The 19,511-nt window shown below is 40.5% G+C and overlaps 1 protein-coding gene across 1 annotated transcript in view; it reads left to right on the top strand.

Moving 5' to 3' along the window:
• Positions 1–19,511, top strand: part of SERPINI2 (serpin family I member 2) — a 219,807-nt gene that overhangs the window by 61,161 nt on the left and 139,135 nt on the right. The window contains exon 3 of the mRNA XM_044070736.1: positions 15,103–15,297. Within this exon, the coding sequence (XP_043926671.1) occupies positions 15,103–15,297 (195 nt within the window). The remainder of the gene's footprint in view (positions 1–15,102; positions 15,298–19,511) is intronic.

Below are 19,511 nucleotides of genomic sequence, written 5' to 3'. Positions count from 1 at the left end.
TCAGACACAGAGCTTTGGTAGAACAGATCTCATATCTACATTTAGTTCTTCTAAATCACAATACTCCAATTCTCAAAACACCCAAGAGCCAATCAAATAAGGCATTCAGTGTCTTATGTCAGCCTTCAGTGACAGAAGCTTGCAGTCTTGGCCAGAACTTGTCTGTATTATTTCCTTTCTCATTTGCTGGAAAAGATGCTTTCTGCCTTTCTATCATCCTTCTTTTAAAGACTTGGAAAATGCCCATTTTTTTCCTTCTCAGTTTTTCCACAGTGGTTGGAGACTCTTGGTCTATCATGCTTGCTGTCTCCAATAAGCCCTCACCTCCCTCATGAAGCAGTGGACAGAGATTAGTCTCTGTATTTTCAGGAACATAAAACGTGACTGCTCCTCTAGAAAGGTTCATTCTGAAGCAGATTGGATATAACAGTTTGTAGTTAAAATTCTCTCTCCTGCACAGCTTTACTGCTTTACAAAAACTGCTCACTTTTACTTTGTTTCAATTGAAAAATCATGACTACACCAAACTCCCATTTCTGCCACCTTTATCTTTTTATTAAAAGCCACAGTTTTGACAAAATCCTTTAAGTTCATAGATGTGGAAGCTAACCAAGAGAGGTCTAAAAAACTTCCAAGGAGTGATTGTCAGAGAAAAAACTTTATGGACTCTCTTTTTTCATATCTTTTCTCTCAAAGACCAGTCTATTCCCCCAATATATGTTTCTAGCATTGCTTTCAAGACATTTTTCTTGTTTTGTATACTTCATAGCCCCTTCAAATATACCACATGGTCAGAGTAAGAACTCAAGTTTACTACCACTGCTTCTATTCATATGTTTGACCTTTTAATTATTCCATTATTGACTCAAATCTAGCTTCTTCCAGGTTGTCCAATGTCTTTTTAGTCAGCAAATTCTCAGTGTTTATTTCAAGACATTCTTCCTTACCCATGATTCTGCCTGACCTTGTCGCAGAAACAAACTGCTGGAATCACATTTTTTTCACTTTTTTTATTTCTTTTCAACATACAAAACATAATTAATAAATGACACATGACCTCCAGAGCCTCAGAGATAGAGGTGAATCTATATTGATAGCTTCAGTCTTTATAGCAAGTTGTGACATCCCCCCCTCTGGGTCAGTAATCAAGGAGGCTGAATCCTCACCACTGACACCAGTGAGGGATGTTCACGCAGAACAAATATAGATTCACACAGTATATCCAGATGCAGCTCTCTGCATCAAGCACAATTTCCCTTAAGAGCACCCAGGGAACACACTCAGTCCACGGGCTGGGTTTCCCCTATCTCTCTCTCTCTCTCTCTCTCTCTCTCTCTCCAGGCCCCCAGTAAGACTCCCCCACTGACACAGCTGTAGAGTTGAGTCCTCAGCCAAATGCCCATGCCAAGTCCTCCACCACTCTCTCTGTGAAACCACTGCTCTGTGTCCCTGCTCCAAGCAACTGACAAACACACACACACACACACACACACACACACACACACACACACACACACACACACACACACACATAGGTTCATAGGTTCATAGGTTCATACTAGGCTATCTGCCCGAGGGCATTTACAAGCCTAGCCCATCGTTTTGTGGCTTACGCCACCCCTTTAGTATGGGGAACTATACCCATTATTTTGCTGTGCCTCTGTCGAGCAGTGACACTGAGGTAATCCCTGGGGTATATCTGCGATCTCCCATCCATTGGTCAAGATTTCTCTTGAACAAGGCCAGCGAGGTGCTCTGCCTCACATGTACCGGGATTTTGTTCCACAGCATAGGGAGTCTTTGGGTGATGAATCTATCCCTCCAGCATGTCCTATTAATAGCCGTGTCGAGGTTTAAGTCTCCCGCCCTTGTGGCTCTGATGGATCTAGATTTTTTGAGGTGAAGCATATTCATCAAATCTGGGTTTGACATGGCCTTGTATGTTACGCAAAGGTCACCTCTGAGCAAGCGGTAAGCGACTGAATAGAGCTGGAGTTCTTTCAGTCGGGCAGCATAGGACAGATTTTTGAGACCCTTTATCCTTTTGGTGAGGAACTTTTGTGGCCTCTCCAGCTGCTGCAAGTGTCGGGTCAGATACATCCCGAATGGGGCATTGTACTCAATCATTGGTCTGATGAGTGATGAGTAAAGGGAGACTATGACCTCCCTTGATCTAGATGAGAATCCCTTCATGATAAGGTGGGCAATGTAGAAGGTCTTCCTAACTACTTTAGCTACATGGGTGTCGAATGACAGACTACTATCAACCTGGGTCCCCAGGTCCTGATAACTTCTTCTGTGCTCAGTGGATTGCCACCTATTTGGTAGCTAGGGGTAACCTTGTTTTTCCCAAAGGGTATGACTATGCATTTTTGGCATTTCACTTCAGGCCGTGGCTCTGGCACCAGGTATCCGTTTCTGTGAGACCCTTCTGAAGGATATCTGTGTCAGATGTGTTTTCTACTATGGCCCAGTTTGCAGTCATCTGCAAACTTTGTCAGCCATAACCCTCCTGTGTTTGCTTGTACTTGGAAAAGTAGATGCCAAACAAGAGTGGGCCCAGGACTGAGCCCTGTGGGACACCACTTGTGACAGGCTTTGAGTCTGACATGGCGCCAGCAACTCTGACCCTGTGGGTTCTGTCACTCAGCCAGTTTGCAACCCATCTTGTGATGTATGGGTTAACATTTAAGCTGATGAGTTTTTCAATGATACCCGAGTGGGGTATTGTATCAAGGCCTTAGCCAGATCGGGGTAGGCTGTATGGACTGCCTTTCCTCGTCAATGGCTTTGGTGACTGTTTCAAGAAGTCAACCAAGTTTAAAAGGCATGATCTGCCTTTGACAAAGCCAAACTGGGTTGGATCCAAAGTCTGCAAATTCCTATGTCTTTATTTATGAGGTGCATTATGATCCTCTCCATGGCTTTGCAGATAAGGCTTGTCAAGCTAATGGGCCGTAATTTCCAGGGTCGGTGGAGGCACCGCCTTTGTGAAGTGGGACCACAGTTGCAGTGCGCCACTCCCTGGAGTGCGTATCCAGAGGTAAGACTTTGATTAAACAGCTGTCCTAGCTGTGGGTTTAATTCCTCATTGAGTTCGTGGAGCACACAGCCGGGGACACCATCAGGTCCCATGGATGCTGTGTTTTTTGCTTTGGAGAGAGCAGTTCTCACTTGGGCGCTGGAGATGTTTGGGGGGCCGCAATCGTTTGGTATAGATATCTCTCCTTTTGGGGGGGAGGGGGGGGAGAAGTTTGCACTGAACCTGTCAGCCAGTATGTTGGCAATGTCTGTAGGATCAGTAATCTTCACATCATTTTGAACTAGTTCTGAGCATATCTGGGAGTTTCCTCCTACACACACACACTTTGAGATTTGAGTTGCACACACACACACACACACGGGAAAGGCTGGCACAGATTTACTTTCTCTGCTAGTAAATGTTGTTACTGCCATCAGGCACTCCAAAGCCAGCTATTCTAAAGTTCCTACAAGGGTACCTAATTATACTGAATGAAATTAATACTAATACAAATGTTAGTGCTTGATCAATGCAGTAAGGCCTTCAGGAGTGGCCGCAATGTCAACAAATAAGTATAAGTACTCTCAAAGTTTAAAATATTCTCTAAAGGACCAGCCACAGTGAAAAGTTTAAATATATTTAATAATAAATAATAAAAGAACATGAACATACTAAATATCTATTTACAATAAACACCAGAGTTTCAACCACAGGAAATATTAAAAATAACACAAATGGATAGATTCACACAGATACAGAAAAACAGTACTTAACTAATCTCACTATATTTTCCTGACTGATTTAAAGAATTACTATTCCCTACTTGCTTACTACAGCAAGGCAAGATGAAGTGGGTGAGTAATCCTTCTATGTCAGGTTTCAAAATCAGACTGCTCTGAGACTTCTGTTTCATCTAGTATTAAAACATAATTTCAATGCTGGATCAGAGAATGACATCACATACATCTGGTCTTCTGATTTCTGGTTTCATACTACCCCCCCCCCCCTGTTTACTAGAAACTGAACCAGAATCTCTCACATATGTGTTACCATACACACAGACAGAGCTTTGCTAAGATGTGTTATAACATCTGGAAGCCATAAAACCATTTCAACATTTCCACCCTTCCAGGGTAGTAATTAGTTCACCGATAATGACAATAGAGCAGGGATTCCTAGTCCTTGTTTTCACAGATATTTTGTCTCTGGATGCAATCAGAACTGTAAGATACAATCTTTATGACCTAAACTAGGAAATTTAATTGCAAGATATTTTTCTAAAAGTTAGCTGGGGCTAACCTTTACCTCTTCTATTCCAGTATCCTCTATTACCATATAGACATTTAATCAGTTACAACAGTACAGTCTGACATAAGTGTATATTTCTTTCCTGTCTGGGAGGACACACTTTTGGTACATTTTAACACAAGCAGCTTTACAAATACATGTTTCAACACAAGCATCTGTACAAATCAGTTTGATATACAAATAGCATATAATTCTTTACAAAACTCCAGCTAGCTATACTGGCATATGTTAGACATCCACTGCCCTACTTCTCCTGGCCTAGCTAGCAATAACCCACATTGTCACACAAGTTACAATTTAACATATAAAAGAGAGGAAATTCTGCTCAGTCTTCACATTTTGCCTGCCCTGACAGGAAGTCAAGTTCTCACATATTTTTATGCCATAGAAAATATAATAGTGCATATTTAATCACACATTTTAGTTTATTTGCCACAGTTTTTATCATACTTAAGCACAGCTCACATTTCCTTTAGAGTCTGATTCAGAAATCAGTGGCTCAGTTACTTGATACATCTTCCTGTTTAGAAAGCAAGCATGTTTTCTTGAGGCATCCTAAAAACAAAATTTGGGATGAGGGTGCACTCTTCTGGTACAGTGTTATGTTCATTTTCTTGACAGATTATCTACATTGGCATTAGCAGTACCCCTCCTATGCTTGATAGTTAATGTTATAGAACTGCAATGTTAAACTCTATCTAAGAAGCTTTCCATTTTGCCCACTCACCCTATGTAACCAGTTTAAAGGGTTGTTGTCTGTAATTGACACAAACTTCCTTCACGTAAGACTGAAGCCTTTGTACTGCCCAGATTATGCCCAAACACACTTTTTCTACAGTTACATAGGATTCCTGTTTGGAAACGTCTACAGTTGAGATATGATCTTGGGTGCTGTCACTGAGATGGATAGGTATATCTACTTGTAAATAAAATTTTGATTATAGGCAGGACTGATTTAACATCAGGAGTGACTCAAGGCCTGTTTAAGTGTTCTGAATGCCTGCTCACAAGCTAGATTGAGGACAACCTTATCTAGTCTATACTTGCTGATAAAGTCCCTAAAGGAGAGTGGCTATTCTACTACAATTGGAGAGAAACTTCTTATAGTTTCCCACTGTCTCCAAAAAGGCCCTCAATTTGATGGATTCCACAAGATACAGATTCTTAGTTTTAGCATTTAAATTTGCTTATTCATGCTCAGCATTTGTTCAGAACTTGTAAGCACTAAATAAGCTATTAATTACTATATCACTCAATCTTCCTCATTACCTAGAGGAAAACAGTTTTTGTACTTACCTTTCTCACTTGCTTAGAGAAAAACAGCTCTTGTACTCACTTTCCTCACTTATCTAGAGGAAAATAGTTTTTTATTCAGGCATGTCCAAGGGTCAGCTCCCAGTGTTCTCTCCTGTCTATCTGATGAATCTAGGCATCTTGAGGCAATGTAGAAATTGCGTCACGTACACAGACAACCCTCTCCTCCTACCACCCAACACTACAACCTGTGAGAGATGCACTTATCTAGCCAAACTGGAGGTAAAGCTCTCTCCAACCAAGACTGAACTTGACAGTCATGAGGAGAAGGTAAACATTTGCATCACACCACACTCATCACATAGTCTCACTAAATCTACACCACCAAAATCCACACATAGTAACACAAAAACATTCTCTGAGGCTCTCAATAATAATCTGTCTAAGCAACAGAGACCTCCAAAGCAGAAATGCAAGCAACCTCCATCCCCCAACACAACCCAAATGACACATAGCCCACAGACTTAGTGTGCCAATCAACCACAGCCAATAAGGCAAAACAACGTACCCAACACGCTAGTCATAGGTGACTCTATAGTCAGGCAAACTGATGTCCCATTCACCAGGCTAAACAAGGAGAAGGTTACTGTCAGCTGCCTGTCGGGTGCCAGGATCCGCCACATAACCCACGCACTCAGGTCACTCCACAACAAGTACAAATATGACTCTGTCATTGCCCATGTTGGTGTGAATGACCTGAGATGTACCTCCCTGGACTACATGAAAAGAGACATGGAAGAGCTCTCCGATCTTGTAGCCAGGCAGGTATGACCCTAGCCCTGAGTAGTATTCTGCCATCGCCCAGAAAGATACTGCAGTACAAGGACAAAATGATTGACTTCAACAACTGGCTAAGCTTCTGGTGTCATTCTAAGGGGATCCAGTATCTGTCTGCTTGGGATGACATGGTCGATAGACCACGATGCTTTGCCACAGATAGCCTGCACCTGTCACCCCTGGGATTCCGGATACTGGCTAAGGCTCTTGCTGCCCCTATAGTGCCTTTTTTAGGCAAGGTTCAAATAACAAATTCACCACCATAACAGGAACAGGCAAGCAAAAACTGAGGGTAATGCTACTCAATGCTAGAAGTCTAAATCTCAAAATGCACTCACTCGAGGCCCTCCTTAAAATGGAGAACATCGATATCTGTGCAGTGACTGAGACCTGGTTTAAGGCTCCAGAGAGCACCCCTGCACTACCAGGCTATAACTCATACCACACTTTTTGGCCATGTAACCTGGACCGAAACACCGAAGGCGGAGGTGTGTTCATATTCATTAAGGATATCCACACCTCCAGGCTAGTTGCTCAGCATAATGCATCCGAGGTTATCCAAGTGCAACTAACTCTGGGCAAAACTGCAATCCAAATTGTAGCTTGCTACAGATCCCCCACCATGTCCCAGGATTCCCACTCCTCTTTTCGTGATGTACTGGAAAATACTAGGGTTCAACCAAACACCCTAATAATGGGTGACTTCAACTACCCCACCATTAACTGTGAAAACTACTTGTGTACCAGCTCCTTAGCTCAACGCTTTCTGGAATTCATAAACTCCAATACCCTGGATCAACTTATCCACACCCCCACCAGAGGCAACAATATCCTAGACCTAGTCATTACCAACATGAGTGACCGGTGTTCCACACCTGAAGTCAACTCCTCGTTGGTCCAATCCAACCATAAGCTAATCACCCTTGATATCCACATCCCACCCCCACCCCCATTAAGGAAACCACAGTAAACAATTTCTCCAAAGCCAACTTCATGCTTCTTAAGACAGAAGTGGTGAACTTCATGACACCCATGCAGATGGACAATACAGTTACAACTGCTGAATCCTACACAAATGCACTCTATAAGCACTTACACAAATGCATGGATCGTGCTATCCCAAGTAGAACCAAAACACTATCCCCCCAAAAAAGGAAGCCAATCTGGTGGTCCCCTGCCATAAACAAACTGTACAACAGAAGGAAGAAACTGTTGCAAAAGAGAGTAAAATCCCATGAGTGGAGGAGCTCCCTCGTCAGCCTCAGTAAGAAGTTGAGATCCCTTATAAGATCCTCCAAAGCTAGCTATGAAAACAAAATCACAACTAATTCTAAGGACAATCACAAAGTATTCTATAGCTATGTCAAGAATCTCGATGGCAACACCCAGATCTGTTCTGAGTTACAGCACAAAGGCAAGAAAATTACAGAACCAATTGATATTGCCAACATCCTGGCAGATAGGTTCAGTGCTAACTTTACCCCCCCTCTCACCCCCTAAAGGGCCCATATCTCTACAGGAAGAATGCAGAGTCCATGTAATCACAACTATGTAGGTAAAAGCTACACTCTCTAAAGCCAAAAACACAGCATCCATGGGACCGGACAACATCCCAGGCTGCATTTTACAAAAGCTTCAGAACGAACTGGCTCCCCACTTAAGCACCATGTTCAATAATAGCCTCGCATCAGGCTTTGTGCCCACTGAATGGTGCACAGCAACAGTTATTCCACTCCACAAAGGGGGAGCCACCACTGATCCTGGGAACTATCGACCTATTAGCCTGACGAGCCTGGTCTGCAAGTCCATGGAACGTATCACCATGGAACTCATAAACAAAGACATTGATAACCTCCAAACTCTGGATCCCCACTGAGTTCAGGTTTGTGAAAGGCAGATCATGCCTCCTGACCCTGATCAACTTCTTTGAGGCAGTCATCAAAGCCGTAGATGAGGGTAAGGTGGTTCCTACAGCCTATCTTGACCTCGCCAAGGCTTTCAACACCATCCCCCATTCTGAAATTATAGCTAAACTCACTAAACTAGGTATCAATCCCTACATCACAAGGTGGGTTGCCAACTGGCTCACTGACAGAACCCACACTGTAAAAGTTGCAGACTTCAAATCTGACCTCAAAGCAGTGACAAGTGGAGTACCACAAGGTTCCATCCTGGGACCTCTCCTGTTTGGTATCTACTTCTCTGAAGTACAGACTAACACAGAAGGCCTCTGGCTAACGAAGTTCACAGATGACTGCAAACTAGGAGCCATAGTCAAGTCCCCAAATGATGTGGACATCCTACAGAAGGGCCTCGCTGAGACAGATGCTTGGTGTCAGAGCCATGGCCTCAAGCTCAATGCCAAAAAGTGCAGTGTCATCCCCTTTGGTAAAACCTCTGTACCCATCAGTTACCACATAGGCAGCAATCTACTTAACACCAAATGTGTGATAAGAGACTTTGGGACCCAGATGGACAGTAGTCTCTCCTTTGATAGTCACATCGCCACAGTAGTCAGGAAATCCTTCTACGTGGCACACCTCATCATAAAAGGGTTCTCATCCAGGAAAAAAGAGGTCATTGTTCCCCTCTACTCGACACTCATTAGACCCATTATAGAGTACAACACCCCTTCTGGAATGTACCTCACAAGACATCTGCAGCAGCTGGAAAGGCCACAGAAATACTGCACAAAGAGTATTACTGGCCTCAAACAAATGCCCTACATGGACCACCTCAAAGAACTCCAGCTTTACTCCGTAGCATATCGCCTACTCCGAGGTGATCTCTGCCTAACATATAAAGCTATGTCAAACCCAGAGCTGTTGGACATGCTACACCTAAGAAAATCCCAATCCCTCCAAGCTACACGCTCTAGGGACCTAACCCTTGCCACCACAATAAACAGGACATGCTGGAGGGATATATTCCTGCCCTAGAGACTTCCCATACTCTGGAACAGGCTACCCATCTATGTCAAGCAAAGTTCTTCATTAGCACTCTTCAAGAAAAGTCTTGATGAGTGGATGGGAAATAGGAAATACACCCCGGGGATCACTTCTGTGTCTCTGCTCGACAGTGGCACAGGAAAATAACTTTCTTGTGTGGCATAAGCCAGAGAACCTTGTTGGCTAGGCTTACGTAGGCCCTTGGGCCGATAGCCTAGTACCTACCTATGAACTTATGAACCTATGAACATTGGTGGCTCTGAATGGATCTTACATCCAATCATGTCACAGATAAGGCACTTTTGCCATTCCTGCCTACCACATGTTGGCCTTAATAGGTATCAATGCCCTTTTTAGTCTACCCAACACCTCCCTAACATGTTGAATATGTTCTTGACAGGTCTTGCTGTAGATTGCAATATCATCCTGATAAGCAAAAAGATAGCCCTCAGCTCCTAATACCAACCTCTAGAAGGTCTATAAGGTTGCTGGGTATCCATCATCCCAAAAAGCATCTTGGTGAACTCATATAACCCAAAAGGGGTCACAAAAACTGACTTTTCCCCTGTTTCAGGTATCAAGGGTATCTGCCAGTAACTCTCGGTCAGATCAGTAGTAGTTAGATGCTTATCCTACCCAATTGCTGTAAGTTTTTTCTCTGTAGTGGACAAAGGGTAAGCATCAAACTCTGTATGACTGTTTAGTTTCCTACAGTCTACACAGAATTTGTTGCTGCCATCTTTGTTTGATGTATGCAAAGAGGAGCTGGGGCAGGGAAATGTGCCACTGCCACTTGAACTGGTCTGTAATGCTCTAAACATAGTGCTTAGTATAGAGTTAAACCTGTCTACCAGACCATTGTTATATGGATTGTAGGATGAAGTCTTTAAATGTTTTATACCCCAACATATCCATAAACAAGCCAGCAGGTCTGACATGAACTTAAGATGTCTGTCTTTCAGTCAGTATTTCTCTTGGGAGCCTGCCCTGCTGAAAATTTGCCACCTTCTCTGCCTCAGACAGCCACCACCTCAGGCTATCTAGTAACATGGTTGACCACTGCCAGGATATACTTTTTACCTGTGGAGCTTGAGGTGCTAAGAAGCCAAATTACATCAATAGCCACTGTCTGAAATGGTCCATCAATAACTGGCAAAGGCATCAAATCTTTAGCACGTCTTGCCGTCCATCTAATACTGCTCACAGGTCTTGCAGTACCCTGACATATATTTCACAATGCCTGGTGACTAAAAATATGCATAATCCTTCTTTTTGTATGCCTTATGTCCATATTGTCTAAAAAATAATACTATGGACTATGGCCAGTAGTGACAGCAATATTACCAGCTGATGTATCCTTTCTCCCTCTTCAGGACTCCATTATCTGTACAATAACTTCTTGTCCCAGTATATGGCCTCTACCAATACATTATAATCAAGAATCTCCTTGGCTACCTCCCTCAGATTATGTAAAGTATGTCGGACAGGTAAGCCTGCTTCAACTCTTTTCTTGTGGCATTTCCTAGCTCCTCATCCTTCCAAGGAAATCTGGTATACTCTGACAGTGGTGCCTCATATTTGGGCTTGCTACTACCATCCAGCTGTCCTCTTGAAGTAGCCCCTTCCAAGTGAAGTGTACCTTTCAACATCTGTTGCTTAGACTGAGGAACATTGTAATTAACTAGACCCCTTCCTGAAAGAGCCATAATACCACCTTGGTTGGAGGTGTGAGCACTGTGTGGGTCTCCCACTGCTGCCTTCCGTGCGACCTGTTCTCCATAACTGGTTACCTGTAACCACATGAACCCAATATGCTATTGTAGTAACACACCTGCTTGCTGCCTACCATGACATTTGCTCTCCACCTTGTCTCAGTGGCCATTGGTACTGTATATACCCACTTTGGGAGACTGAAAACATTTTACTCCAAGAGCTAGGCATGTAATAGAACTGATTGTATCCTCCTTTACCTGTGGAGCCCATTGTGATGGCTTAGGCTTTCCCCATGGTTACCTCTATATCTATGTACAGTGCTAGGCAACCTCTTCATGAGTGGTTGTGTCCTGGTAATAGGGGTCTCACTTCTTCCCCATCTGTTCAGCAGTGTTATACTCCCAGTCTGCTAACCCATTTCTTATATCCTTAGGTAGAGTATTTAGTGCTTGCACCCTCACCAAAATGTCTGATAGATTTTCAAATGTAGTGACTTGACATCCAATCACTTACACATGAAAGCAAGTACTTATTTCGGTGATATAGTCACTCACACTGTCATCTGCCTTTAATCTATACTCTTGGAATTTTTTCAGCATGCTTCTAAGGTCATTTTACAACATTCAAATTAATATTGTTTAACTGTATCCTAATTCAGAAAACCAACATCATTTAACTTTGACAGCCTGCTTTCATTTTTTTCCCTTAAGACCCACCACATCTCTCAATATCTAAGTGCATGAAATCTGGACAAAGCTAGAAATAATGAACGAACAAAGGGCAAACATCAGGGATACATTTTAAATCTTCCTCTTATAAAGTTGCAAGAATAATACATTTTGAATTATCATACATTTTCTGGGGGATACAAAGTCTGAAACACAAATGCATGCAAGTATTTAGTGATATCAGTCCTCAATGATATGCCACAAAACCACAAATTTGAAGAGGAACAAATCAAAAATATGAGCAAAATCTGGACATTCTGTGAAAATCTGGAATGTTGAGAGGTATGTTACCCACTGCCTGTAGCCATCTTGGTGTTGATTATACACCCCAAACATGTCCAAATGAACCTGTCAAAGCCAGCCCCTCTTTATACTGCAGAAATAATTTGGTACAGACTTTGGCATCTAAGTTTGGCTTAACCCCTTCCCAGTAATTAAGTGCCTTTGGCAAAGGGTCAGTATCTTCCTCTTGTGCTGGTGACGCTTCTCTCTGTTGTGCTTCCAGCTGCTTCATTTTGTTGGATTCCTCAGGCTACAGAAATGTCATCTCTATCTCCAGCTTCATTAATGCCAGCTGGTTTTGGGGTTCTCTGGGAATGGGATGGACTGCCCTTTTTCTTTATTCTTCAGACCAATAGTACCTGTCTGTTTTTCTCTAGATTTACTGTATTATGGTGTTGATGTATGCAAGGCTACTATCTTGTCCTTGAATATACTGCCATGAAAAATTCCATTAACTTTACACTCTTTGATCAGCTGTGACATTAGCATCTTGGTATATTCTGTAGAGCGCATTTCTGCCTACTTTCTAACCAATTCTAATTAAAAAAGTAAAATGACTGCTGTGCAAGTTATAGCTCTAAATATTTACTATGTTGCTACAAGAATAGACATGCATCTTGGCTGATAAAACTGCTTTTCATGTTAACTAAGTCCCATTACAATATTGACACTACTGCTAAGCACTATGAAAACTCAGAGGGTAAGCAAGTGATATGGTACTTTATAATGCTCCATTACCCACCACTAAATGTATATTTAATCTAAAAATCATAACACTTAAATTTGATGACCACCAAGGGTATGATCTCTTCAGTCATACCACTGGTACTAAACAGACTAGAGTACAAAAAAGCACACAAATATGAATCATTAAGCAATTCATTTAGTATTGCTTGGCCTCAGGAGCATGAAGGAAATATACACAGATGCCCTATGTATAGGCTTACACCACCCACACCCGAGAATAGGCTTTACACTGAATATCCCACTAAGCAGTCTTTGGCTTAGCTCTTCTTATCACTTTGTCAGGGTTTTATTGCCTTGCAGAGCTCACATGCCACAGTTAACTGTACTTTGAATAAATTCTCTGTCTCACACACACACACACACACACACACACACACACACACACACACACACACATTGCACTGCAATGCTACTTTTGATGAATCTCAGCCACTGAAGTACAAAAAGGATGACAATATCCCCCTAACTATAGCCTGGTATTCATAGTCCTTTGTGAAGTATATAAGACAAACACAAAATGTCTTGCATTCTTTGCAAGACTTTCAGGATTCATAGACTCCCTTCACTGACTACAATCACCACTGTCAGTGAGAGAAGTCTGTGTAAATGACCTCTTCTGTGCTCTGCCCAGTTTCAGTACTTACATAGTGCAGGATTCAGAGACAAGTGAAGTATGCAAATGTGGAGCAGGGAATAGGGAAAATTCCCAAAGGCATTATATGTTTTCTTCACTTTTGTGGCAAACACCTATGCCTTCTAATGAGTGGAATCTGTGCAGGGTGAATTGGAGATGTTTGTTCCAACTGCACAGTAGTGTAATTCATAGTCACACTGTGACATTAGATATTACCCTTTTGTGAATGCGAATGACTATGATGTGATACGTAGATGTGCAGCACAACTTAGCTCATCTATAGGTTCATAGGTTCATAGGTAGGTACTAGGCTTTCTGCACAAAGGCATTTATAAGCCTATCCGGAATGTGTTGGCTTTCGCCGCCCCCTTAGATTAGTTCCCTGTGCCTCTGTCCAGCAAAGCCATTGAAGTGATCCCTGGGGTAAACTTTCTGTTTCCCATCCAGTCATCAAGGTTTTTCTTGAAGAGGGTTAATGAAGAGCTCTGCCTAATGTAGATTGGAATCTTGTTCTAGAGCATGGGAAGTCTCTGGGACAGGAATCTATCCCTCCAGCACGTCCTATTTATTGTTGTGCTGAGGTTTAGATCCCTGGAGGGTGTGGCTTGAGGGGATATGGTTTTCTTTAGGTGGAGCATATCCATTAATTCTGGGTTGGACATGGCCTTGTATGCAGACTGATTTGCAGTGCAGAGCAATTAACTATGAATACCAGAGATAATCAGTGTTGCTGAATATGTGTGATGCTTTATCTTCATACCACTCAACCTCTTAGAGCAAGAAATCCGGACAACACCACAAAAAAATGGGGGGGACAAAGGCCCAAAAATAGGGACACTTTTTTAAATATTGCTCTTACAAACTTAGAAAGTAGGTTTTGCATTAACATGAATTTTCTGAAGGATATGAAGTCTGAAACTCAAATGTCTGCCATTATTGTCTGACTTTAGTCCTCAATGATTTTGCCGGTGATTTGCCAGAAAATCGCTATTGTAAAATTATGCTCAACAGAGTTTTAAGGTTGAAAGTAATTCTGTTACAAATATGTAACATAAATAAGGTATAAAATAAAGCTTGCTTAAATGCAGAAACAAGAGTTTAGTAATATGTGATCAGCATCCATACTATAGGACTGTGACTTGGAAAATAAGGAATCTGCTGAATGGACATTTTTTCCTTTGATTTTTTACACTAATGGTCCAATTTGTTCCACTACTTCAAAAGGGCCTTGCCAATTGCTAGCCCATGGTTGGTGGCCTGTTAGGAGAAACAGATCAAAAATATAAGGCAAAAATATGGACATTCTGAGAAAATCTGGACAGTTGAGAGGTATCTTCATTACATAGGCATCTGATGCTGTGTATAGAACAATGCCTTCAGTTTTATGCATTTTTTATAACTAAGTTTTTTGGGGTGTTCTGTTTGAGAAAAAACATATCTAGATAAGATTTACAGAGTGTAATGAAAATATCATTAAGACCATTCAAGTGTTTTAATTAAATACATTGACTATTAAGCTAACACATTTTGGGATGGCTATTGTGTATATATACCAATCAGCTTTTTAAGATGGAGATATACAATATGCTTATCAGCTTCTAACCACATGCATATATTTTTGTACCTTAGGTAAAATCAGAAACTTATTTTCAAGTGATGAGTTTAATCCTTTGTCAAGGCTTGTTCTAGTAAGTGCCATTTATTTCAAAGGAAAATGGAAGCACAAATTTACAATGGAAACAACAGAGCTGATGACTTTCACCAAGACAGATGGATCTGCAACAGAAATACCTATGATGTCTCATCATTTGAAAGCTCATATTGGTAAATATTTTTAATAGAGACAGTAGCCTACACTGGCTTTATCTGGTGATGTAGCAAATTGTCACTTTTATTCACAAAAATATATTAATAATGTAAATATGCATGCATTGTTGCTTATATGTGCACATTTTTATACATTTATTAAGAATCATATTGTTATTTTTTTTTTATATTTGGAGCAGTTTCTGGAGCTTTTTCAGTGGTTTGCATAAAATGCGATAATTTTGTCCTAACAGAAAAAAAAAATAAAGTGATGTGTGAGAGGCTTTCAAAGGCTGAGGTAGGGTATACGCCCATCTAAGTTACATATGAGGCTAATCCTTGGACTTGTGACAAAGTTTTCTTTTGTCCACTGCTGATAATACAGACTTTTAAACTTTTTGATATCCCAACTCATTTTAGGCACCAGTGTCTGGTTGCTCTCCATTCCTTACATTACTAGACTGGAGAATAGATATACAACCTTTTCAGATGTTTAATGTTTAACATTTAAAACCGAAATAGTAGTAAAGACTGATCTACATTCCCTATGCATGGCACAATTTGTTTAGTGTTGATGGGATATTGCAACTTACTCGGGATTTTGAAACTCTAGCCCATACATACATACAATTTCACAGCAAATTAGGGCCAACTGATCCAAAAAGCCAGCTCTCTGCCTTCCACACAAAAGTTATACAGCAGATGCTGTTTGATCCAGAGTTCTGTCTTCATTCCACCGTTTACATTAATACTAATTTGTCAGATGCATTATTAAAACCAGTCACTATTTTATCACATATACTGGATTTATGTTCTGAATACTCACTTATCTTTCTATGAAATAATAACTCCTTATTTCTTTCCAGAATTTTAATTTTTCTAACTCTAACTGTTCGAGTGTTTTTTTTTTTGTAAGAAAAGGTTTTACCTTGTTCAACCATATAAAGAAAATCAAATGTATAGATTAAAACTCCACACTTTCTTGGACTATCAGTGATATTACCAGCAATTATTTTAGCATTGTGTCAACTAGCAATTTCAGCTTTATTACTGTATCTTTAATTTGTCATGATAAAAAAGTTCAGAGTTATTTTGGAGTATAAACTAATATATACTTAGTGCATTTTCTGGTACCCTAAATTAATTTACTTTAATGACTTTAATATACAGTCAGTGCTTTGGGGTATAGGCCAAACATAAAAATGTTTAAAAGTTTAGGATTATAACCTAAGTACTTTAATGCATTTTCTAATACTCTAAGCAAACATGTGTTAATGGTTTAATGTATAAACTAATGCCTGGACATAAAGACCATAAAATATGTGTTTAAAATAATTATTATATGAGTGAACTTGATGATCCTATTATAATTCTGCATTCATGTATATCCAGTGATAATTTAAAAATTGCTGAAATATGTACTTTTACTACCTTTAATAAAAACAATTAAGTTATAAAACTGCATTTCAAGTAACATCAGTAATTACTAAATGAAATTGTTAGATTACCTACTACAACCAGTTGATAGACGTTTTATTTAATTAAGACATTTTTAACACTTAAAGCAAGTGGTCTGTTATTCATAATGGATTAAAACAGCATTTATAACTATCTAAAAGTAGAAATTACCGATTTTTATTTCCTTCATAACAATGCTGATTTATCTCCAGCCCATGATCAGTCATCAATTATTATACCATCATTGCCCCACTAGACAATATTATTTAGAGACTATAAGACTTGGATATGAGGAACTGGAGCTGTCCTATTGTGGGACTCCAAAGGCTTTCTCATTTAAATCCTTCATCTTCCACTGTCCCCATTTAACATGTCAGCACTAAGACTCGTGTCTGTTATAAGATGCATGAATTAACTTATAAGGACTATTGGACATTTAATTACTTTAGGTTCCAGTATAGCAAACTCTGTAGCTTTTAAGAGGAATGAGCAAAGATGGGACATAACCACATCCTCACTGCAAAACAGAAAAGCAAAAAGAAGAAACAGATCAAACCAGTGATTAAACAATTCTCCTTTTCCAGCCATCCCCACCTACCCAGACCACAGACTGCTAGCTGAACCTAGCTCAGTAGTGAATATGCAGATTTCCTTCCCCTCTCAAAAAGACAGGAAATAAATAAGTCTAATTTAAGTAGCATTTATGTGCACAGAAACATATTTATGCTTATAGCTTCTCACAAAGAAAATTGTCAGATATATTTTGATAACCAATTTCCTCTTGAAATCCATGTTAATATTTATTGAATTGCACTGTTCATGATTATCATACTGTCATAATGGTACATTTGCTCCATTATGCTGCTGTCTGACATTATTAGTTTGTGTAACTTCACACTAAAATGCAGGTTGCACATTCAGTAATAAGAATGAGAGAATTCCGAAAAAGAACTATGGTGCTGCATTAAAGGTGCATCAGTGCTCTGCCAAAGTGTGCATGGCTTCAGGAACCTTGCATTTCGGAAAACCTTTTAGCATCTTGGCATCAGTCACCTGTGCTGGCACATGTAACAAATGAGGATGTGAACACTGAAGGACTTAACATACCAAATAAATGCAAAGTACTCTGATGGAATTAGTACTTCCTTAACCAGGTGCACAAGTTTACATGGAACAATAGGTGACACTCTTCTGCACACTGTGCACATCACATTGAGTCAACATCATTTCCTGTATCCTGCTATTCTAAACTGTAGCATGCTCTCTAACATGCACAGTCTGAAGGTGCTCATTAATATTGTAATACACGTGACATCAGACCACTGTTTGCAATCAAAAGCATTTATAATTATCAGTAAAGTGCTAGCACACTCACATTACCACATACCCAAAGCTAGTGGTGCCCAGCAAAGCATTAAATAACTCTGTGGATTGCTACTTTTTTTCACTCAGCTCATATTCTGTTGGTGTCTTTCTATAAGAAGTATCAGCTCCAGCATTAATGGTTCAATAAATTCCCACTCACCAAATTAGCAAAATAACTGTCCCACCTCAGAACATAGTGACCCTGATAAGTGAAACCAACTCACATATATCGCTAAAGGCTTTCATTTTGCTCATGCCAAATCCATGGTCAACTACTTGTCACATAACCAGGTGCACACAGACTGAACATTAGCATCAATGCAGTCAGAGATGGGTAAACCTGGACTTTCGTTACTTTACTCATTGACATCAGCAAAGGGATAGTGAACAAGTTAGTGGAATAAATTAGTGTGATGAGTGTTCTCAAGCAGATCTCCAGCACAAGCTCATGGCTATGAAGTGTGAGTGGTGAACACAGGCAGCAAGCTGCACTTTAACTCACAGATTTGCAGATGCAGAATAAAGTAATCCATAGACATTCATATCACCTCACATAACTTACCACATGCCATGCAAACAGATATATGACTACCTTATTTTAAAGGCATGTTGTTGTTTTTGTATACTAGACCAAGCAGATCGACCGTATCTGGGCAACAGTCTTAGGAAGGATAGCAGGAGTTTCAGGAGCTATAGGCAGCTCTGAGGAGGTATACAGTGCCTTGAAAGTATGACATAAGCTGTTTTTTTCCTACCTTGCTAAGGATGTGCACTCATGTACTGGAATTCACTGCACATAAGGCTAGCAATATGCAAACATGCTTCTCTATGTGTATATTGTATCTAGACTGCACTGGCAAAAATGTAGACCACCCATCCCTATCAATACCTGTTACTATTTGTAGTAAGGGAATGGCCTATGTAATCTATATGGTGACCTACTGTGTTGGATACAGCACTTCTGTATTTATGTGTGCATTTCCCTCTCAAATGTATCCTAGAAAGCTGTGTCACTGGAGTTTTTCTGTGCACCCCCTACTGTTTGCAACAGGAATGAATACCTTACCCTTTCCATGCCTGTAGTTCCTAAAAAACTGATGTGTTCTGTGCAGTGCATGACAAGTACACTTGCTGTATGTAAACACTTATCTATTCCTACACCTAAATTAATGCGCAACCACATAGCTATTATTTCAACTATAGTATGGTATAATTAGGTTACCAATTTGACTGTAGCTGCTGGCCTGACAGTCCCTGTAGTATGCAATCTATTCATTTGTATTATGTGTAGGCAGGTATTTAATGTCTGGAGGATGAGGCAGATTACACGCACTGGTCAACTATGGTCCTGCTGAAAATCATATCCTGCTACAGGCACTCAGGACCCATGGGTAGCACCTTTTGTAGAG

The sequence above is a fragment of the Protopterus annectens genome, chromosome 4.part1, assembly GCF_019279795.1.
Source record: "Protopterus annectens isolate FY-2018-M chromosome 4.part1, PAN1.0, whole genome shotgun sequence".
NCBI classification, from domain to species: Eukaryota; Metazoa; Chordata; order Ceratodontiformes; family Protopteridae; genus Protopterus; species Protopterus annectens.
This window is presented reverse-complemented; position numbering and strand designations above follow the sequence as displayed.